A 24,095-nucleotide genomic window follows, 5' to 3' on the forward strand; every position below is an offset into this window, starting at 1 on the left:
CTGGGAACACTCTCTAGAAACCTCACCAGTCGTCCATCCAGCCTGAAGCATTAGGGTTTGCCTTAGGATTGGGGTGAGCACCCTGAAGCAGAATCTGTGCCTTCCAGTACTGGGGGTGGCGGGGGCAGAGGCTGCAGGTGGCACACAGCACGTGCTCCCTAACGAGTGCTGGCTGGAGAGACACGGGGCCTCCTACTGTGATAAAGTCTTCGTCATGCCGCCTGACCTTCTCACAGCTGGTCCGTGCTATCTTGGGGAAGTGCTCGGTGAACAGGCACCCAGCCCCGGCCACAGGGGCCCCAGTGCAGGCTCAGTGAAGGAGGGCGTGCGGTGGGCTGGGCCTGCAGTGCAGCATGGTGTTGGGGACGCAGGTCTCAGAGCTAGGACTGACATGCATGACCTGGGTGTTTAGTATTGATCAAAATGCCCCCCTGTGCAAGGCCCTGCAGGATAAGCACGCAGGCACTTGCAATGTACTCTGTCCCCAGGTGTTTGCTTCTGAAGGAGTCTACTGGGCAGGGTTTTAGAATTCTAGACCCACAGAGCTCTCATACTTTGGTGTTCCATCTTGCCTACCACTCCTTGATAAATGAGGCAACTGAGTCCAGGAAAGGTGAGTGACTGGTCCAAGGTCAACCAGCTCGGTAATAGGTCTCTGACCCCCAGCCTGGAGGTCTTCCTCCCGCAGCATCTCATTCCTCAGAAGTGGCCTTGAAGCTGGTACTGCCAACCCCCAAATACAGGAATGCCAGGCTCTGTCCCCTGTGACCTCCTGCGGGTTCCCTGAGCATTCGAGGGTGGGTGAACAGGCACCTGCTTTTCTGGAATGTGGAGAAATGGCAGCCACAGGAGGAAAGGTTGGGGGACGCAGTGCTGAGCCTGGTGACCCTGCCCCCAGATCTCCTTGCACACATAAAGTCGTTACCCCAGCACACCCTCCAACAGCCCAACCCGTGGAAATAGAACCAGAGCACCTATTGGGTGTCGGGCAGCATGCTGTCTCTTTATCTTATTTCCTCCTCCAGCATCTCTCTAATGGGTATTATCACTCCCATTTTACAGAAGAGGGAGTTGAGACTCAGAGAGATTAAGTAACTTGCTCAGTTCTGGGCTCTGTAATTATGTCATCATTCATCCATTCATTCATTCATTCATTCATTCATTCAAAGCACCCAGAATGTACCAAACATGTTAAGCACCTTCTACTAAGGTAAGAACTTCTCAGAACAGGAAAGCCTTATCTCCTGGAGAGTTTGACATAATTTACAAAGGGCCATGGGCCTCTGATGCTTTGCCCTGTGGGCCTAGAGGGACATGCTGGGTCATCAGAACTAGGACGTGCACAGTGGGGAGGCTGTCGCAAAGATCATGGACCTTGGAGCTTTGTGTACTTTGAATATCCACTCTGCCATTTACCAGCTGTGCGACTAGCAAGTTACCTCTCTGTCTTAGTTTCCTCGTCTACAAAATATGAATAGCAAGATCACTTACCTTGTGAAATTGTTTGCAAGATTTAAAAACATAATGCTTATAAGAACAATTAGTGCTGGGTACCTGGCCAGCCCACAGTAGGCAGTAGCTATGAGCAACAGTTACTATCGGTACAACCTTTTCTGCCCACTGGGACCCAGGATGGTCCTGGTAGGTGGGAGCAGTGTTCTGGGTTGAGTGTGGTTTTCACCTGAGGCAGGAAGGATGGTCTCTTTGAAGCAGGGAGGAGTGGGCCCCAAGCAGAGCTGCACGCCCTGCAGCCCTGGACCCCAAGACATCCTGCCCAGCCTGTAGCCAGCCCTTGTCAACACCCTGTGGCTTCTGGCACCAAAATGTCGTTTTAAATTTCTGCTGACCTGCAACCAACTCTGAATAACTGGAGCAGTTCTGAGAGCGGTTACCAGCCACCCACTCCACCCAGCAGCTGCTCAGCCATTACAAGCTCTCTCTCACGGAGGGTATCAGCCCTTGCTGTTGCCCCTACAGGAAGTTCCTTCTATAACCCCTGCAACAGGGTGCACTGGGTCTGCACAGGACTCCAAGCTGTCCTGGGAGCCGGAACACAGGTAGCTGGGGTGATGGGCAGTGAGTTGGAGGCAGGTGGTAGTAAAGGAGGGGTCCGTACTGGAAGGTCCAAAAAAGCAGCAGAACCAACACCTTCCTTCATGGTTACCAGGGCAAAGCCAGGGACTGTCCCCTCTCTCTGCATCCTGTGGGCTGCAGCCTTTCCCCTGGGGGCTTCCCTGGGACTCCCTGCCCCCACTCAAGGTTGCATGGATGTCTGTCACAACCAGACGCCCTCCTGTGGGGCCGGGTGTACTCACCTACTGACACAGTAGAATGCGATCAGTCTGAAGATGTCCTCAAACACAAGAACAGAGCCTTCCAGGTACAATACTGAGGAGAGATGACAAAGGCCTTGGATGAGTGTCCCTGTCAGAAGGAAGGAGTGGGGCCGGCCGTGCCTCCCGCGCTCACGACCACAGAGCTTAGCCTGCCACAGCTGCCTACACGTCAGCTGCCAACTGGACCCAGGGAAGTGAGAAATGACCTTCTGGGGTGTTAATCCACTGAGATTTTGGGGGGGAACACCTACTACAACAGGTGCTGTTGTCTTCACTAATACACACTTATCATTTTGGGCAAAACAACACATAAGCCTCTAGGTTGTAAAAGCAGAATAAAACATTCAATTGATCAGGGTCATCTCAACTGGACAATTCTTAGGACCGTGAGGGGGCAGCAGGAGGAAAGTTGCCCACTTCTGCCTTGGCCTCTGGCAGGTTCACTGGTGCAGAGGTGCTGAATTGGGGCCACTGGTCGTTCACCCAAGAGGGTCTATTAGAACCTCACTTGATTTGGCTGCATCGGTTTCCCAAGGGTGAGGTGACCCCAAAATTTGCCAGCTCTGACAAGGAAGGGGGACCAAAGCATTTGTTCAAGAACCCATCCCAGGGTGGCAATGGCTCCTTGAGGATACCAGGGTGTGGCAGTCAGTGGCCGAAACTGGGGTGCACTGACCAGAGAATATGGTACCACACCACGCCCTGCTTAGGGCAAGGGGCCCAGAAAGGCTGAGCTAACTGCTTGCTCACCAGTGGTCTCAGCCACCATCCATCCCCACGACTCCAAACTCTCACCCCAGGGCTCCATATGCCCAACAGGGATGCTCCCTGAGCTGAGGACCCCACAGTGAACTTTCTCAGGCATCAGAGGGGTTAAGAAACAAGTGTGTTATCACACTTCAGTTGCAATTTCCTAAGGGTCTTCTAGCATCCATGTGGTGGAGGGGGAAGGCAGGACCCAGTCCCAGGCCTTGTTCTGGCCCTGGGATCAACAGTGTGGCTCTGGGTACAACCCTTTCCCACCCGGCGCCTCCGTTCCTCCACCTGCAAAAGGAAGACCTTCCAACCCTAAACACTCATGCATCCAAGTGACATCAGCCTGCCCTCCGGTTTTCAAAGCCTAGGACAGCATTCCTCTATATTGGTGTTTTGCGAGATGGTTATAGGGGATAAGGAACCAACAGGTTTTGTTCTAATAGATTTATTTTTTATTTATTTATTTTTCTAATAGATTTATTTTTATATTCGCCTTCTTTCTATAGACTAGACACTGTTCTAAACAATTAACATGATTTTTTTTTAAAAAAGTTTACATTCATTATCTGTTTATCTGTTTATGGCAAAAAGATAATAGTTTCTTATTAGGATGGATATAAAAAAATTTAAAGGAAGTTTAAAGAAAAATATTAAATACCATGTTTCCCCAAAAATAAGACCTAGCCAGACAATCAGCTCTAATGCGTCTTTTGGAGCAAAAATTAATATAAGACCTGGTATTGTATTACATTATATTATATTAAATTATATATATTGTATGGTATTGTATTACATTAAATTATATATATTGTATTGTATTATATTATAAGACCCGGTCTTATGTTATAGTAAAATAAGACCGGGTCTTATATTAATTTTTGCTCCAAAAAACGCATTAGAATTGATTGTCCAGCTAGGTCGTTCGGGGAAACACGGTAGTAGATCATAGTACAGGAGGACTCCGAGGAAGCCTACAAACGATAAGTCTGAGAAACTGTCTGTGACTTAATAGCGGCGGGACGGCCCACAGCGCCATCTAGTGCTGACATTTGGTAATTCGCCAACTCTCAAGAAGAGGCAGGGACAGGCCAAGGGAGCCTGGGGCCAAAAGACCTGCAGCCAATGAGAGGTAGAGAGGCGGTTCCATCTATAAAATGGGAACGTGAAGCCCTTTCTCACGAATCCCTCAAGAGGGGTCAGTGGTGATGCACGCAGGAAGCCTAGCCTCCGTACAGGACGCTCCACAATTAGCAGCTTTTCCTCACCATGGAGACAGGGTCTGACCTTTGCACCACACAGATGAAACCTTTAAGATGCAGTCAGTCACTCTCTCCTCTGTGCCCTCTGGCACTTTATATAAAGCCCATACTTCTTTTAGACTTAGTTTACTGGACCCTCTCTCTGTTGGTCGGCAACTGGCCTGGAGAGACCAGGGCTCATTCCCGTGGGTGGACGAGGGGCAGCACAATTCTAGACATAGTAGCCAATCGCCTTTTTACTGTTATAACTGTAGATTTTAACATCACAAGTGAGGGTCAAGGCTCACGTTTGTTTCTTTAGACCTCTTCTGCCCCAGCCCCAGCTACCGGTCCACATCTCCCTGGTCCTGATGGTGGGAATTGCCTCCCGTCACACTATCCCCCCCCCTCCCCCCCCACCCCCCCCCCGTCCCCCCGGCCCGCCCTCCACCCCGGGAACTCCCGCACGCCAGGGCCAGGCCTTGGCCCCACTCTGAGGCTCCCTCAGCACCCAGCACAGTGCACAGTGTGCCAGGCACACGGGGCGGGCTCTGAAAGGCCAGCTGGGCTGACCAGGCCTGCTGGGAACAAATCTCCAGAGATTGCATTAGACGTCAGAGTTGCATTAGATGTCGCTTAGGGCGGTGGGGAAAGGCGAGAGGGGATGATACTAAAGGGTATGAAGTTTCTTTTTTTATTGTGGTAAACTATGAAAAACACAAAATTTAGCATTTGAACCATTTTCAAGTGTACGATTCAGTAGCATTAAGTACTTTCACATTGTGCAACATGGGCTTCTTCTTTGAAGTGACGAAAATGCTCTTGAATTGACTAAGATGAGGGTTGCAGGACTGAATACACCAAGGGCAGTGAATCGTCCACTTTAAGTGTGTGAATTTATACTACAGAATACACTGTATGAATACATCTCAATAAAGCCATTATTGAGAAAAGACAAATGCACACACACAGAGTGGACTGCATTTCTCTGCCTATATTATGTGGTTTTGGTGTGTGTGTGTGTGTGTGTTTTTTAATGATGAGCATCTATGAGTTTTCTGTAAGAAGAGAAACTATAACAATTCTCTAAATTTTTCTCTAATTTTTCTAAATTCACTGTAAACTTTTCTCTAAAGCTGACTTGTTTCCAATGTCCTCTCAGCTCACGCTGTTTTAGAATCTGCTCACAGCCCTGCCGGGCACAGATGATAAACCTCCTTGCCATTCACTGCTGAGGAGACCACGTCACCCTTTACCCACTCAAGCCAGCTGCAGAAAGAGCCTTGGGAACAGGTCCAGAGCAGGTCCAGCACCTGCTCTGCCTTTGGCAGGGACCCAGCCAGCTGGGGCCTCCCAACAAAGATGCCAGTTCCAGCAGGTCACCTTTGAAAAGTGCGAGCAGAGACCCCTCCACTGGGTACAGTCTCCAGGGTCCCTCAGCAAAAGCCAGACCCTATCTAACCATTTTTTCTTTCAAAGGGTGAAGACAGAGAATGGGAATCAGCCAGTTGCACCTGGAGCATCCGGGGGGTGACAAGTGACAACAATGGGACTCTTCCTCTGCCTAGAGAAAAGGAAACCTTTCACCTTATGGTGACTCATCATCAAGGCCACGTAGGGACAGGGTAGAGAGGCCAGGTGTATACCTGCCGGAATGGCTTCTAGCATTTACAACCCCAACGTCAAAATGAAATATCCACAAATAACTGAAAGCCAGTAGATTAAACAAAAAAAAGAAATTCCATTTTATCACTCCGTAACACAAATGCACGGCCAAAGGCAGGGACTGTGGGGGTATCTTTTGTTCTCCTAGGCCTGGTGCTTAGCACATTGCTGGCTCTCAGAGGTTTATTTCATTATTCATTTATAAAACGTTTTATTTTGAAATACTTATGGGTTCACAGGAGGTTGCAGAGAATGTACAGGGAGGTGCAGTGCACCCTTCACCCAGTTCCCCCCACTGGTGTTAGCATCGTGTGGAACTGGAGTACAACTTCAAAATCAGGAAATCGACCTTCGGATAATTCACAAAGCTCATCCGGACTTCACCAGTTTTACACGAACTCATGCATGTGTGTGTGTGCTTGTACAGTACTGTGAATTTGACCCCATGTGCAGTTGCCTGTAGTCACCACCACAATTGAGGCATTTCATTGTACCATCACAGCAAGGCCCCGTGCTCCCCATCACAGCAGGGCCCCATGCTCCCCACCATCACAGCAGGGCCCCGTGCTCCCCACCATCACAGCAGGGCCCCGTGCTCCCCACCATCACAGCAGGGCTCCGTGCTCCCCACAATCACAGTGAGGTCCCCGTGCTCCCCACCATCACAGCAAGGCCCCATGTCCCCACTAACACAGCAGGGCCCTGTGCTCCCCACAATCACAGTGAGGCCCCGTGCTCCCCACCATCACAGCAGGGCCCCGTGCTCCCCACCATCACAGCAGGGCCCCGTGCTCCCCACCATCACAGCGAGGCCCCGTGTCCCCACCATCACAGCAGGGTCCCGTGCCCCCACCATCACAGCGAGGCCCCGTGCTCCCCACCGTCACAGCGATGCCCCGTGCTCCCCACCGTCACAGTGAGGCCCCGTGCCCCCACCGTCACAGCGAGGCCCCGTGCTCTCCACCGTCACAGCGATGCCCTGTGCTCCCCACCATCACCACGAGGCCCCGTGTTCCCCACCATCACAGCAAGGCCCCGTGTCCCCACCATCACCGCAAGGTCCTATGCTCCTGTCACCACACAGCTTCCGTGCTCCCCCTTTATGGCCACAGCCACCCTGCCCCTCCCCCTAACCCCTGGCAACCACTAATCGGATCTCCATCTCTGATTATGTTATTTCACGAATATCTCATACATGGAATCACACAGTATATATCTTTTGAGACTGGCTTTTTCCACTCAGCATAATTTCGAGGGCCCTCAGGTTGTTAAGTGAATCAATTGCCCATTGCTTTTGAGTGCTGAGTCGTGATCTGCATGGTCTGGATGTAGCACCGTTCACGTGACTGTTCACCCACTGAAGGACATCTGGGGAGTTTGCAGTTTTGAGTTATGATGCACAGAGCTTCTGTGAACATTTGTGCACATGTTTCTGTGTGAAAACATATTTTGCTTTCTCTGGGATATATGCCCAAAAGTGCCATTGCTGGGCCACATGGTGAGTCCACCATTAGCATTCAGAGGAACTGCCAAACTACTTTCCAGCAATGTAGGGGTGGTCCAGTTTCTTCCCATGCTCGCCAGTTTTGCGTTGTCACGATTTTTTATTTTAGCCATTCCAGTAGGTGTAGAGTGGGATATCTCATGGTGGTATTAATTTGCATTTCTCTAATTTGGATTTTGAAAAGATGTTGAACATCTTTTCATACGGTTATTTGCCATCTGTATATCCTCTTTGCTGAAATGTCTATTCATGTCTTTTGCCTATTTTCTAATTGGATGTTGTTTTTTTTAATGTTGAGGTTTTTTAAAAAAAATCACTTGATTTTTAAGATTCACATACCATACAACTCACCAGTTGAGTCTTAATACATTCAATTCAATGGTCTTAATATATTTAGAGTTGTGTAACCATCACCACAACCAATTTTGGAACATTTGCATCATCCCCAAAAGAAACCCTGGATCCATAAGCAGCCACTTTCCATTCTTCCTTCCTCCTAGCTTCTGGCAACCACTAATGTACTTTCTGTCCCTATGGATTTGCCTGTTCTGGACATTTCAGATGAATGGAATCATACAATTTGTGTCTGGCTTCTTTCCCTCAGCATGTTTTCAAGGTGCATCGCAGCACAAGGCAGTACTCATCCTCTTCATGGCTGTATAATATTCTATTGCATGGACAGACCACTTTTGGTTTATCCATTCATCATGGATGAATATTGGCAATGTAGTTTCCAGCTGATGAACTTCTGTGCACAAGTTTTTGTGTGGATGTATATTCTCGTTTCTCTTGGGGATATACCTCGAAGTGGAATAGCTCGGTCATCCGGTAACTCTACATGTTTAAGAAACTGCCCAAGTGTTTTTCAAAGCAACTGCTCCATTTTACATTCCCGTTAGCAATCTCTGAGGGTTCTGATTTCGCCACACCTTTGCTAACACTTGTTATTGTCTTTTTTATTACAGCCATCCCAGTGGGTGTGAGGTGGTATCTCACTGTGGTTTTGATCTGCATTTCCCTAAGGATTAGTGATGGTGAGCATCTTTTCATGTGTTTCTTGGCCATTTGTGTATATGCTTTGGAAAAATGACCATTCAGTTCCTTTGCCCATTTTTAATTGGGTCACTTGTCTTTAAAGTGGAGTTTTGAGAGTTCTTATTCTAGATACAAAGCCTTTGTCAGATGTGTGATTTGAAAATATTTTCTCCCAGTCTGTACTTTGCCTTCTCTTACAGGGTCTTTCAAGCATTTATTTTAAGGATGAAAAAATGAATGCTGTCCAAGTTTGTCTGCAAAATAGTAAACACTCAACTGGTGTTGCATAAATAAATGATTCAGTAGGCTTATTTCCAACCTGCTATAATTAATGGTCAACTCCTATTTGTATTTGGCAGTATCTATGGTTACAATTAATGTATGATGGGCCTTTAACCAGTTATTACTCTAATCTAGGCCAACCTCCTCTGCAATCTTATTAACACTATTACCTCCCTTAATAGATAGACACTTTCTTCATGGGTGGTGCGAAGGTCAACTTCAAACACCCCTGATTTTAATAAACACAAACTCCCAGTGATGGAGGGCAGTGAATCCCGCACATGAAAACCTTTCTTCATCATGTTCACTCTGAACAGAGAATGGCTATTGACACGTGCTTTCATTAGGGTCTGACTGTCTTTGCAAACAAATGAAGGATGAGCTTTTACTCACCTACCGTGTTTCCCCAAAAATAAGACCTAGCCAGACCATCAGCTCTAATGCGTGTTTTGGAGCAAAAATTAATATAAGACCTGGTCTTATTTAATATAAGACCAGGTATAATATAATATAATATAATACAATATAATATGATATAATATGATATAATACTGGGTCTTACATTAGTTTTTGCTCCAAAAGACACAATAGAGCTGATGGTCCGGCTAGGTCTTATTTTCAGGGAAACATGGGAAGCCTGACCCTGAGCTTCAATGAGGAAACCATGAAAACGTGGAATGAATGAGGATACACCTGGACAAATACTATTAAGATTGTGAAGTGAACGCTTATTCGAGAAACCAAACCCAAGATTTCCTGTTGGCAGATGGCCTTGTTAAGACAAGGGATCACTGTTCATGGGTGACGACAGGAGTCGTTAATAAGTTTCCCGTTACGATGCCCCTTTGAAGGGTTGGGTCAGAGTTACTCTTTAGCTAGGACATTTTCATTGTGTAACCATTCATCAACAAATATTTGTCATTCTCATAGTCTGTAGAAATAAAGGGGAAATGGATATAGAAATTGAGAAGAAGCCTCACAGTTTGCAGGGTGACAGGGAATTTGACAATGGTCTGGCCACCGGTCTATCTGCAACTCCTTCCTGAGGGCTAGAGATGCAAACAACCAGCTCACTCTCTTTTGATGACTGAAAATTTGCTTGGGTGAGGATGGAGAGGCATTAATTCATTTTATCTAAGAAAAAACTTTGCAGGTAGCAAAGCCTCCATATGCGTGTTTATGGAATGAACACTGGGTGGACAACTGCCCCAGGAGAAAAAGTGTCCCCAGAAGGATGCGGGAAGGGACTGCGTGTTGGCAGGAGGGGCAAAGTCTCCGACCTCTCAGAGAACTCACTCTTGGAGAGCTAAGGCCATCACACCTGGCTGGGGGGAATTTGGATGGTTCCAGGAAGTGGCCCTACGCCAAAGCCTTATGACACTGCTGAGCCAAGCTTCCCTGAAACCTATCACCCAGAATGGGTTGGAAGACCGAGTTGAATGGATTCTGATCCCCTGTCCTAAAAGGGGCACGAGATAACTAAGCTGGGCTCCTGCTATCGAAGTCCAGGGGTGCAGACCCCGAGGATAAAAAGCCAATGTGACAGGGGACTGGGGAGTGGTTCACAGCTGGGGAGCAGGAGGGAGGGGCTCCTGCAGGCCCACTCTTCCACGAGCCCTCCCAGGCCCCTCAGCTCCTGTCCAGCTAGGAAAGTCACAGTTGCCTTTTGGCTGGCGGGACCCACTGCTGTGTGGCAACACCACAGTTGCCATGGTAACGCTCTCCTGGACAGTTTGTGCTGAGGTGAAAAAAGGATTATTTGCTACTTTTATGGGCCTAGCCAAAGGCCCAACTTTTTGCAGCAGATGAAAACTATTTCCCCCGTTTCCAGGACTAAAAGTGGGGAGAGTAGCAATTTCTCTGGAGTCCCGGGGACTCTCTGGTTCCAGGCCCAGCTCTGGCACTGACCTGCTTCGTGGCGAGGCTGCAGGGCGGCTGTGGAATGGGAGAACCGCCCTCTCCCTGCCTGAAGGAAGGGCACTGCTGCCTGGGGCTTCTGGAATCGCTGGTTCCAGCAGATGGCAGAAGCTGTCAGAAGCACCACTGATCCCATGCTGGGCAGCTGGTCTCCTGTGTCCTCTGGGCAGACCTGTTACCCAACCCACAAGGCCCAGAGCACGAAGTGGGGAAAGCTCTTGTTCCTGCTCCAGGAAAAGCCCAAGCTGGACAGGACCGACCAGGGATAGGCTCCTGGTCTCGCCCACCACATGCCCTGAGACCAAACCCTTGGACTGCAAGACCTGCTTTCTCTACCTGCCCAGTGGGGAGAGGAGTAATGGAGGCCCTCCCAGACCCTCCACTTGTGCAGAGGCCAGAGTGGTAACCCCAGAGAGGCTCTACGTGAAAAGATAACTCAGGGGTCTGGAAGGTCTGGGGCAGGGGTGGGAAGTAAAGGGAAGGGGGGCAATTAGGGCTCAGGGAGCCGGGAGAGAATGCCGGCTTGAAAATGGGCTGGAAACAGTTCCCTTTCTCTCTCCCTGGCTGTTACCGATGGTCCCGCGCTGGCACCTTGGCCTCTGGTTCACTGGCTGGAGGTGGAGTCTACTGATCAGCCTGCCTGAGCCTTTCTGTGAAGTCCCACACCCCCTCTAGTCCCAAAGCTTCTCAGGGTAAGATCATCCTGCCTTAGCCCTCAGTTTCCTCCACCAATCATGGGTCCCTGGGGGGTGACGGGGACAGGCAGTAGGAGCTCCTGTGTAGAGTGGGGGCACAGCAAGCCTTTGCCCAATGCATCTTTGGCTGGAGGCTGATGAGAAAGGAACAGGGGAGGACCTGACCGCCACGGTCAGGGGTCCAAGCAGGGGGCCACTTCCAAATGCTCCCAGTGCCCTGTTGCAGGGTTTGACAAGGGAATAGAGAAGTGCCTCCTTTTCCAGCAGGCTGCAGCTCTGCACCAAACTGCACAATCTGACAAGTGGAACACCAGCTGGATTTCATCCCCCACTCAACTCACATACCAGGCACTTTTGGGCAGTGCACAAGCTGTGCAACTGTCCATGGCAGCCCTGCGTATGAATCATGGTCATCTTTGCTGCTTGTGGTTGGCCTAAAGGACAATTGCCTCTTGATTGTGTCCTAAGAATTTTAGGATGAAAAATGCACAGTGTGCCTTTTTACTGATTCTATATCATACTCCAAGTCTGATCAGACTAGAGACCCAACCATGCTCAGATGTCCCTCCCAGTAGATGGGGAATCCCTGAAAGCCAGAACAAAGGCCCTCAGAGACAACTCTGGTCCAACCTCCCCCATTGCACAGATGGGGAAAATGAAGGTGCATCATTATCCTGTGAGAGAGGATTAGCCTGGGGGCTTTCCAGAGTTAGATTCTGATACTCACTGGAATCTAGATTCTCATTCTGATTGCTATTTTCTGCCCCCTTCTCCCAGCTTCCCAGCATGGGCTCGAGCCTCTTGATTAATAATGGTGGTGTGGGGTGTAGGGAGGGTGTCCCAGTGCCTCACACTGGAAAGCACTCGTCGTGTCCCTGCTTCACTTGTTAGCCAGCAGAGATGCCTTCCCACCAGCCAAACATCTCTCCGTCCCTGGGCAGACCCCAGTTACCCTTGAAGAAGCCTTCCCAGGCAGAACTACTGGCCCCTCCCTCTGACCCTGGCACAGGGCACACCCCACTTCACAGCTGATTATACTACATCCCGATGTGTTCGATGTGTTTGCAGGCCTGACTCTGGCTTCTGGGAGCAGGGGCCAGGCTTTCCCTCTTTTTACCATCCCAGATCCAGGACCTTGCCTGGGTCATCCCATATGCTTAATGGGGTTCGCTGTTGTTGCAAGCATTGTCTCTGAACCCCATGTTGGCAGTCACACCTACAGCAGCTGCTACTGCACTGTTCAAGCTATAATAAACGATTCTTTTTCTTGGACGGCGCGCTTCCATATTTAGCAATGTATAAATGAGGATTTAAGTCTGGGGAAAGGAATACAGAATGAACTGTCACAATGCAGATGGGACTTTGCCTGGGAACTATTTATAGGTTCAGATGCCAAAACAGAAGGGGAGACATTAGACAGATGTGCGATTGCCAAGTGTCAGGGAAGACTAAATAGAGCCTAAGCAGACAGGGAGGTGTTGGGGAGAGGGAACAGGGGAGAGATGGAGGAAGAGATGCAGAGCAGAGGCCGCCCATGGGGGACTGAATGACCCACAGATAGCAAACTGTGAGTCTGGGAGAGCAATCCGCCTGTCCTCTGCTCACACTGCAGTGGTGAGGAGGTGTCTTTGACTGTCCCCATCATGAAGAAACACTTTGTTCTCTTGGGGAGCAGAAACAGGAAAGGGTGGTGGCCCATGGCACCACCAGATAGTGAGAACAGCCCCGCGTGCCACAGAAGGACCCATCAGGAAATAAGCCAGAAAACAATCCAGCTTCAACTTCAAGATCTTACCAAGTTTGTCCCATCCCAGAGTTTGAGAACTTTTATCTGAGGTCTAGAAGAAAGTGATCGCCACTTATGTGCTGTGAGAACCAGAGAGGTTAAGTGGCTTCCCAAAGGTCACAGAGCTGGGGAGTAATGAGGCCAGGGGGTGACCTTAAGCAAGCCTGGCTCTGCAGTCTGTGTTGTTGGTCCTCTAGACCCTGCTACCCAGTAGAAATATGAGAGCCACATGTGCAATTTAAAATTTTCTCATAGTCACATTAGAAATAGTACACAGAAACGGGTGAAATCAATCTTGATATATTCTATTTAACTGACTATATCCAAAATATTATCATTTCAACAAACCATAAATATAAAAAAAATTACTAGTGAGACACTTTACATTCTTTTTTTTCATACTAAGTGTTTAAAATCTGGCATGTATTTGACACTGACAGCACATCTCAATTCAGACTTGCCACATCTCAGGTGTTCAACAGCCGTCGGTGGCTTGTGACCGCCACACTGGACGGCAGAGCCCTAAGCAGTGCTCTCAAGAACAAGGTTGGCCCCCAGGGTACATCTGGCCGTGTGTGGAGACATTTTAGGTTGTCACATCTGGCGGGGCATGGAAGGTGGTACTACTGACATTTAGTGAGCAGAGGCCAGGAAGGCTATGCAATATCCTACAATGCCCAGGACTGCTCCAACAACAAAGAATGGTCCAGCTCAAAATGTCAAGAGTGCCAAATTTCAGAAATCCTGCAGGGCTCAGATGGGAGATTCTTCTGCTGGTCATGGCACTGACTAGGTCACTTGGCAGCATTCAGCTGGGGATTGTTCTGGTCCAGAGGGTCCAGAAGCCCTCACCCATGCCTGGTGCCTTCGCAGAAAAAGCTGGAAGGCTAGCCGCAGCTGGGCCCCCTTGGGCCTCTCCAGATGGTCTCAGAGTCATTGGACTTCTTGCAGGCCTCCCAGAGTCCAAACAGAAGTTGCCAGTTCTCTTTAAAAGGTACCCATGGACTTGGCATAGTGTCACTTCTGCCTTAGTCTATTGGCCAAAGCAGTCCCAGGCTAGCCCAGATTCAAGGGGAGGGACCACAGCCTGCACCTCCTGATGGATGGGAAGAATGTCAAAGAAACTACAGCCATCTTTAATCTGCCACATGACAGTGTTTATATTCTAGGGCTGATGTGCAGATTAAGGGAGTTTATTCATATAAAGTGCTGAACGAATGATTGCGATTAGTAACTTACTTCCTTAGACTCTCACTGTACCCAGCTAAGCCCTGGGCACCACAACTTCTCAATAAATATTTTGCATCCTGACTCAATAGAGGAAGAGGCACGTGGAGAACATTCTAGGTTGGGTGCATTGAAGGAGCTTCTGTGCCAACCCCTGAGCCACATTCTGCAACTTAGGGACCCACCTGGCACCCTGAGACAGTGCTGTGCATCTGAGTTCTGAGGGAGCCCGGGAAAGACAGCAGAACACAAATCCAATGCACAATTTACATGTGCCAAGACCCACGGACCCTCTCCATGGGTCCCCCCAAACCCATATGTTACAGATGAGGGAACTGAACTCAAAGAGTCTCAGGCACTTGCCCCAGTTCAACCAGGTATAGTTAAGTGACAGCCTTCAAATCCAGGTCTGCCGTCTGTTGGCTCTTTCTAGTACAGTGACGGCCACTGGCTTTTCTCAAAACAAATTATGGAAAATGCTTAACTGCATCCTCACAATGACTGGCCGAGCTTTGGTCCTCGGGACCCTGAAGCCAGTAAGAAGGAAGCTCGTAGGCTTCCACTAGAAGGTACCGCAGGATGGCAAACCTTCTCCCATGGTCACCTTACACTCTCACATAACCCATCGGATTTCTCTGGGAATCTATGCCACACACCTGTCGCACCACAACCCGATTCTAATTTATTTCTTGTTATTGTAAAAATGCAGGCCCTTCCCCTCTTTTTCCTAAAGGTATAGCTTTTCATGTAAAAAATTCTAACCATTACATATACATATATACGTCATATCTACATACAGATCATGCTTTAGTTGGCTAAATGCTCACATACACATCACCTCCCAGTGGTTCTACAAGGTGGGCTTTACTGTCCCCATTTCATTATTTTTAAAGATTGTATTGAGGAAGGGGAACAGGACCTTATTGGGAAACATTGTGTTTTTCCCAGGACCCATCAGCTCCAAGTCAAGTTGTTGTCTTTTCAATCTTAGTTGTGGAGGGTACAGCTCCGCTCCAAGGCCAGTTGCCGTTGTTCAATCTTAGTTGCAGGGGGCGCAGCCCACCATCCCTTGCAGGAGTCAAACAGGCAACCTTGTGGTTGAGAGCCCGTGCTCCAACCAACCGAGTCACCTGTCCACGCATACTGTCCCCATTTTATAGATGAGGAAACAGCAGTAGTGTGCTGGTACATGTTTAACAACGGGATCCCCAATTTTATAGCCACGTAAATATCCATTTACATATGGATCTGTCAATTTCCATATGTAAATACTCCCACCATGCTGACGGGGGAGACATGGGTAGAATGAACTCCCCCACAGACGGGAACGAGCCGGCTCCAACATGCCACCAAAACCACGGTTCAGAGACAAATCCACTGTCAGAGGGCCATGAATAGGCAGAACCATTGAGTCCTGGACTCAGGGGACCCCACTGACTCGAGGGACTCCTCTTCACCATGGCTGTCCTCGTTGAAGCCATCTAGTCCCTTTCTGTCCAGCTCTGGTTGTTTGCAATGAACATAAAGCACTTGGGTACAATCTTAGCTTAGGCCTTAGATTCTGAGGCTAATTCCAAAGTTCTTCTGTGTACTCGACTGTCTGCCCTACCTCCCTCTCTGGCGTCTCCCACCTCCCCACTGGGAGAGTCACCTCTGTGAGGACCACGGGAGACAAGCCAAGAAACCACCTGGCCCGGGGAAGATGCTTTGAAAGGGGAATCGACAACCTGAGTTCAACCCAGTTCCATCCTTGGGCACATTTTCCTCAGCTGCAAAATGGGGGTCCTAGCACCTGCTTCCTAGGGCTGTGGTGAGGAGAAGAGGAAGGGCTCTCTATGAAAGCCCATCCCCCGGGACACAACGAGTCCCCATTAACTGGGGCTGAAGGCCAGATGAGATTTCATGGGTAGGGCCTAGTTACTGGGGAACTGGGGCTCCCCTGGCAGCGGCCCAGGGCAGCCTTGCACTGGGAACAATGACTACATTAAAGGAACATCCCAGCCAAGGAAGTTTCGCTGGGGCAAGTTCTCTAAAAGTTTCCACTGTGAAAACCAAGGCCAAGACAGCAATAAGCACACCAGAGCACAGGTAACAGGACCAGAATTGCTGATAAAAACAGCACAGACTATTCACTGATTCTCGACAGGTGAGGGGAGATGGACACACAGAACCACAAAGATACCAGTCCATTTCTATGGAACTTTCCAGAATGTCTCATCTCTGACTTCTTCCTTAAGTAGTTTGAGCACAAAGGAGAAGTTGGTGGGACAGGCATAACAACGTGACTTCCCAGGAGACAAGCTGGGCTGCCTCGATACAGAGCAACCTGTATTTTCCTCGGCTATGGTGCAGCTTTATAATCCAGGTGCTTGCTTGGGACATCTGGGGTCAGGCAAACGAAAGATAGCGAAAGATAGCGCCTGTTCTCTGTGTGGGCCTTTATCCTCCCAAAGCATTTTTGTATCCATTTCTTGCCAGGTGAGATCAGGGGCCCCTTCTCCCAGGAGGCCCAGAGACATTGAGTGACTTGCTTAAGGTCACATAGCAAGTTACAGGGGAGGAGCCAGATCCGAACCCAATTCACTGGTACTCATCCTTGGCTTTGCACATGCTCACACCGGCTTTAATGCTGCAGCTGCTCTTTTCCAAGTGGGAAAGCCGCCTGGAAACTCCCAAAGCAAAATAAATCTGGGAGGTGCTCCAGAGGTCCTCAACTTCCCTTTTGGGGAAAAATCCGCAAAGCTGAGTCCCGTAGAAACATCTCCTTACAAGTCCTGAATGTGGGGTAATCCTCCCAGAGCAGGCCGAGCCTCCACACAGGGACACGTGGGAGCCGCAAAGCACCTGCAAAAGCACTTTGCCTTGTTTCTTTCACTTTTGCTTTACTCCACTCAGCTACCCAAGTGAGCCTTTTAAAATAGAATCTGGTCTTACAACAACGCAGGGCTCAATAGATGCTGGCTACATCCCTATCTGAATGTATGCATGCACGCTCGCGGCAGTACGCGACTCCCGTGCATTTCTGCCAGGTTTTAGGTGTGTTCACATGTGTTTTCTTGTCTGTTCCTCATAGCAATTTCCTTGGAGGCGTCATTAACCCCATTTATGGTGCATGAGAGTGAGGCCCAGGAGTCAAACAACTTGTTTGAATTTAGTTCACAGAGCCAGTTAAGCAGCAGAACCAAATATAGATCCAGGTTTTCTAACTCTAAGACGCAGGCCAAGGGGGAAGGTGGGCAGACAGGGCAGGGGGAGAGGCCATTACCTCTTTATGAGCAGCTACTGTATATAGTTCCAGTGAATCACTATGATTATGAGCCCCTTTCACAGTTGAGAAAACTAAGGCCTAGTGAGGTAAAGGACTGAGCCCCATCACGGAGACCTCTCAGCTGATGAACATGAAGGGGTGAGATTAGGACTGGCTCCTTGGGTTCCCAAGCCCACCCTCTCAGTCCTTCCGGGCCAGGCTGTCTCTGCTCAAGTGCGAGGGGTTACTAACCAGCCAATCAGTGGCACAGGGTTTGCTGAACACTTGCTACCTGCCCTGCCCTCTGCTAGGCTACGGGGACCACAGATGTTACATCAGACACACACTCTACCCTTGGAAGGTTCCAGCCAGATCAAAAAGGAGATGTGAAAATATGAAACAGACAACAAAGGATGAGACCTGATAGGCTGAGGAGACACAGAGGCACAGGCACAGAAGAGGGATGAACATGGTGGGTGCAAAGGTGGGGAGAGAAAGGGAGCAGGGCAGTTCCAGATGGGGGTGTAGGGATTATTATTCGTCCAGGGGGGTCCTCCACACTGCAACAACCTGGGGGAAATTGCCCCAACAGGCAAGAGATCATCACGATACTTCACTGTCCACCCAAGCAGCCTGTCAGCAAGTCAGAGGGCCAGGTGGGCGGTGGGCACAGGGAGGAATCAGGATGAGCCTTAAATAGACCAGGTCCCCCCTCCTCTGCTATTTCAGCACAGCCAGGAAGAACCAACTCCCTCTCTTTTCTGACTGAGGGCTGACATTCCACCACTGCAACCTGAGTACTGTAACTTCCATTCCCATTGCAATACACACCCTCGTGGTTCCGAGCAGCACTGTACGGTGGTGTTAGTCTTTCACACGTGAGTATAAGTCTGTTTCTTGGCCAGACAATTTCCAGAGAGCAGGTTCTCATGGAGGGCCGCAGAGGAGGCAGCAACATCTCAAAAGGAAGGTGGGAGTCCCACATGCAAACGATGGGCTAAGATAATCCACACTCACTGCTCTCCTGCGATGGGATGCCCAGGAGGTACTGCGGCCTGGACCCTGACACCTCTGTAGTCACCTCCAAAAGAGGAGTAGCTGCGTGAGGCTCCTGGTTCTCCAAAACAGCTGAGTTTGGATTCTTTTCCCTTAGACGTATTTTCTGAGGTTTCAAAGTCCTTGAAGGTGGCGGTCACTAAGCACAGGCGGAGGCCACCCACTCAGCCTGGTGCTGGCGTGACACCCCTCACCTCCACAAACCCATTTCCCTTATCTTCCCCTTTCCTTACCTTGGTGTTCTGGATCTTTCTCCCATCTCTGTCAAAACCTCGTCCTGTGTCCTAGTTCCTCAGGGCAAAACAAACTCCTGGTGGTTGCTGTGTTCTGGATTCCCAGAGAAGCAATGCTGTGCCCCGTCTTCTCACTGGGCCTCGCCCTCTAACAGGGCTTCCCACAATCGCTGGTGGCCGCTCCAGGCCCCGCCCCTCTTCTTGGCCTCGCGGCTCCCCAGTCCTGGTTCCCTGGGCAGCCATCAAGTCTTTACCTTTGGCGGGTCTTTCAAAGTCTCCCTCCTCTTCCTCTGTCCTGTTCTGGCACAGTTGACTGTCCATCCATCACCCACACAGCCAAGCTCTCTTCCAAAGCACCGATTTCATCAGGCCACTTCCTGCTCACGATCTCCTCAAGCCTTCCCACGACCTACAAACTGAATCCCTAACACCTTGCGGTTGTCGTCAGGGCCCTTTGTGACCTGGCCAAATCCCTTCTTCCCAATCTCATCTTTGATTCTACTTCCAATCACCTCAACAACGCGTCAACCCACCTTTGCCTGATTCTCTTTCCTGCGTCTCAGCCTGAGGAAAGCTATGGTCTCAGCTAAACAGGCCTTGTCTCCATTTTCTCTTTCTCACAATGATTTCCCATCCTCCAAGGCCCAAGGAAGCCTGGGTTGATCTCCCAGTCAAAAGTAGTCAGTTTTCATGCCCCAAGGGCACACTTAGGAGTATATTCTAGCACTTACGACAGTCTGGCTTGCATTTTTGGCCAAATGTGTATGTGTCTGTCTCCCCCACTGATCCAATGTCAGGAGCCATGTCTTACAGAGCCCATCATATGTGTCTTCTTTCAGAAGCCATTCAGCACCTATAGGCAGACCTTGGAGATATTATTGGTTTAGTTCCAGACACCGCAATAAAGCAAAATTGCAATAATGCGAGTCACACAATTGTTTTGGTTTCCCAGTGTATGTAAAGGTTATGTTTGCACTACACTGCAGTCTATTGAGTGTGCAATAGTATTATGCCTAACAAAGCAATGCATATACTTTAATTAAAAAATTATTTAAAAAATACTTTATTGCTAAAATATGCTCTCATCAGAACCTATTGGAAAAATGTCGCCCATAGACTTGCTCAATGCAGGGTTGCCACAAACCTTCAATTTGTAAAAAACACATTATCTGTGAAGTGCAATAAAGCACAATAAAATGAGGTACGCCTTGTTTTTAATTGGTTGCAAATACTTTACAATGTTTAATACCACGGGGAAAGCTCATAATAAAATATTTAAGAACAATGTACTGCTAAAAACTATATGGACTATTATGATTTAAAAATCCATTAAAAAACAGGAAGAAATTCACCGAAGTTTGATCATAATAAAGTTCTTAGGGTTAAATTATCCAATGTCTATCGATATTCGATGCATTTTTGTTTTCCTGGGCCAACCCCAATGTTGGAGGCTGAAAAGGGAATTGCTGAAAACAGAAAGAAATACCCTGTGGTAAGTTTTTATCCAAAACCTCCAAGGGTAATACCCAAGTGAGATAAGAAACCAACTTCTAAGAGGAGTTCTCAGGAGAAAGGCATTGCAGGAAATGATGGTTTTGAGGTGTAACCTGCATGTTACCCAAACCCCATAGCTAATTATAAAGGCTGGTATTTATCGAGTGCTGACTACACTCAGGTACTGTGATAGCTTTTCCATTTCATCCAGAAGACGTTACGATGTTAGACGATGCGATGTCAGAGAGTGACTCCAATTCTGACATCAGTTTCCATGTGTTTTTTCCCCCACACCAGGAGCAATTCTCTGACACCGGCTGAGGGGGTTCTATAATTCAACTCAATTCTGACATTATCTATGGAGAGATAGTGTCAGACCTTGCAGGTTAAGGGCTCAATCCTGCAAGACTGCCCCCCTGACCCCTGCCTCTTCAGAAGCCAATTGCAAGTCCAGGCTGTCACCTGTGCTGGCGACCAAGCCGTTGCAGATTGGAAGTTCCAACAGCCCCCTTCTTGGATACAATTAATTTGCTAGAGAGCCTCACAGAATGCAGAGAAACATCCCACTTACTAGATCACCAGTTTCTCATAAAATGAACAGCCAGATGGGACAGACGCACAGGGCAAGGGACGTGGGAAGGGGCACGAAGCTTCCATGCCTGATCTCGGCATCTGCACATGTTCACCAACCTGGAAGCTCTCCGAACCCTGTGCTTTTGGGGCTTTATGGAGGCATCATTACATAAACTTAAACCACTGGCCATAAGCGATTGACTCAACCTTTAGTCCCTTTCCCCTCCCAGAGGTCAGTGGGGTGAGACTGAAAGTTCCAACCCTGTAATCACGTAGTTGGTGCCCTGGACAACCGGTCCCCATCCTTAGGAGCCATTAACATAGTCAGGCGTGGTTCAAAGGGGCTTGTTATGAATATCAAGACACCTTTATCGCTCTTATCTCTTAAGAAATTCCAAGGGTTTGGGGAACTCTGTGCCAGGGACGGAACAAACACCAAACATGTATTTCTTATTACAAATCACAGTATCACAGTTACCACGCTACTGAGTGCTTCCGAACTCATTCATCTACCAACAGCTGTGAGCAGATGAGGAAACTGAAGCACAGAGAAGGTAAGCCACTTGTCTGATGTCACAAGGCAACAGAGACAGAATGAAGACCTAGAGCTGTCTGTCTTTGCAAAGCTCACGATCTCAGGGGAGGTTTACATTGACAAGACTGCCAAACTCACCATGATGCAACACTGCCCCCGACACGCTATCAAGAGCCTGCCTTCTCCATACCAATCCTGCCTTTAATAATAATTGCTCTTTACCTTATTCTGGACCGAACACCGCTGGGCCTGTATACAGTGTAGATCTCACTCTCGGATAATAGATTAGTTGGTGAAGGGGTCATGTGTAAGCACTGATGCAAATCTCCCGGGTGGCCCTCAGAGGCACGCTGGGTGACTCCGACCCACCCATACGCACAGATCTCTGCTCCAAGGAGGACTCACCGAGAATACCCCCTCCTTGGTTTAAAGGTCCCCCCGGGCCAGTGGTGATCACCATCAGCACCAACCAGCACAACGCTCACTGAACGTGCCCATGTGGTGGACTCCATTTCCAAGTCCAATGCTATCTATCAGCTTCAACGACTGGGCCTAAAAGCACAGGCCTGAGAGTGGGAGAAGTGCTCAGGGCAAGAAGACATCCCATCTGAGCTCGACAGCCCAGCCAGGGATCAGCCCCGGCAGTAGGGACGAGACAGGGGGTGAAGCGCGGTTGCCCTGGAAACTAGGGACAAGCGGCTCAGACTGAGTGCCCAGCAGTCACTTCCTGTTGGGGCCAGACCACGCCATCCGCCACTGTCTCCTGGTTCCTGTTCTAGAGACAGGGCCAACCGATTTTCTTGTTTGCAGCAGCCAGCAGAAACTACGCCATCACACAAACATGTCATTGTCTCCATCTTCAAGGGTGCAGATTAATGAAAAAGCAGCTAGTGTCCCCTGGCCAAGTGGTTAATTTCAGCCATAAAGGGGCATGGCCGCCACCCAGAAGGGTGGCTCTACCCATCCTTTGTCCTGCTCATCCCCTGTATCCCGTACTTGAATGTCTCTTCTGCTGGTCCTCTGCCCCTATACGCACTCCCACATACCTGGCCTCTGAGGGTCCCTGATGAGGCTAAGTGGTGACCCTGACACTGCAAAGCCTTCTTATCACCTTAGTGCAGCACCGAGGAGGACTCAGGGTATGGTAGATGGCAACACTTGTTTAAAATAGTTGCTACTTCTCCCTGCTGGTTATATGCTGGCCGGAGGATAATACTGCCCAGCCCACTGGTGTCTGGCCTGGCCATCAGACCTGTTTTGGCCAATGGATGGTGAGGGAATATGACACCTGCCACCTCTGACTAAACTCTTTGAGAGTCATCATGGAATTCTACCATCTCTCTCCACCCCAGATTGGTGCTGCTCTTTCAGTCTGGATTGCAGGGGGAGATGTTTTTATAAAGGGCCTCAGCTGACATGTAACATGAGTGAAAATATTCTCACATTACTTTGTGTGGCACTACTTTTGTGCACACATACTCTGTGTGCAAGCCACTATAGTTTAGGGTTTTTTGTTGTTGCGGCCTAACTAGCCTGAGCTGACTGGTTCAGGGTTTGCAAGAAACTCTGAACAAGGAACTAGAGAACAATCCAAGCGCACAGATGCACAGAGGTGGTCCAGGGGAGTCTTTCTCATTGAAGGCAAACACAGCAGGGCCGAAGACGAGGCCGACTGCCCAGTTCTGGGAGATTCCCTTGTTTCCTTCGTTGGCCTCAGCGCTGTGGGGGGGAGCCCCAACAAAAGGCCCAGTTCCAGGCCCTGGGCCTTTCCCTTGCCCACTTCCTCCTCAGGCCACCACCCCCCCTCCTCCATGCAGCCACCACAGCCACAGGAAGACTCAGGAGGTCGGTGGCTCTCTCTCTTCCCAGTAGGGACTACAAGGCAGGGCCCCGTGTGCTCGCTGGGATTTACCCCAGAGCCCTGGAACCAAGTGTGGGTGTCAGTCACTCCTCCTTTTGGCTTAATCCTGCAGGTGATGAGTAACAACAACAAACACTACTCTAACATTGATTGTGCTCTGGGTACTTTTCTAAGCACTTTATGATTATTAGTTTTTAATTTACACATCTAATTGGCTTTATTGAGCGATTCATGAATTGGACAGCAGCCCATCTAACTAGCAGAGAGGTGCTTCCTGTCCTGAGTACTTGAGACACACTAACTCCTTCCAGTACCCTATGAGGGAGGTGTCTTTGTCACCCCCACTGTAGTGGCCTGGTGCCCAAGGCACAGGGTAGTAAATGGCAGTGCTGGGGTTTCCAGCACAGGCTGTGTGCTTCGTAGTCTGTGCGACATCACTATACTCAGGAGGGAGGAACTGGACAGGAAGACAGAGCGAAAAGGTAGAGGACAGCGAATCAACCAACGTGGCCACGTTCCCTGCTGCTTTCTCAATATTGTTTGGGTTCGCCCTGGGGGCAGACTTCAGGGATGCGAGGTGTGGGGAAGCAGTGGAGTAACGTAAAGACAGAGCGAAATAAAACACCTAAAAACTTAGAGATGGCATCTGTGCAGT

At 49.2% G+C, this 24,095-nt stretch overlaps 1 protein-coding gene across 1 annotated transcript in view; it reads right to left on the minus strand.

Annotated features, from left to right (window-relative positions):
- The window catches only part of RIN3 (Ras and Rab interactor 3), a 111,220-nt gene that overhangs the window by 40,511 nt on the left and 46,614 nt on the right, over positions 1 to 24,095 (minus strand). Inside the window, exon 4 of the mRNA XM_033108117.1 lies at positions 2,316 to 2,388. Within this exon, the coding sequence (XP_032964008.1) occupies positions 2,316 to 2,388 (73 nt within the window). The remainder of the gene's footprint in view (positions 1 to 2,315; positions 2,389 to 24,095) is intronic.

The sequence above is a fragment of the Rhinolophus ferrumequinum genome, chromosome 6 (assembly GCF_004115265.2).
Source record: "Rhinolophus ferrumequinum isolate MPI-CBG mRhiFer1 chromosome 6, mRhiFer1_v1.p, whole genome shotgun sequence".
NCBI classification, from domain to species: Eukaryota; Metazoa; Chordata; class Mammalia; order Chiroptera; family Rhinolophidae; genus Rhinolophus; species Rhinolophus ferrumequinum.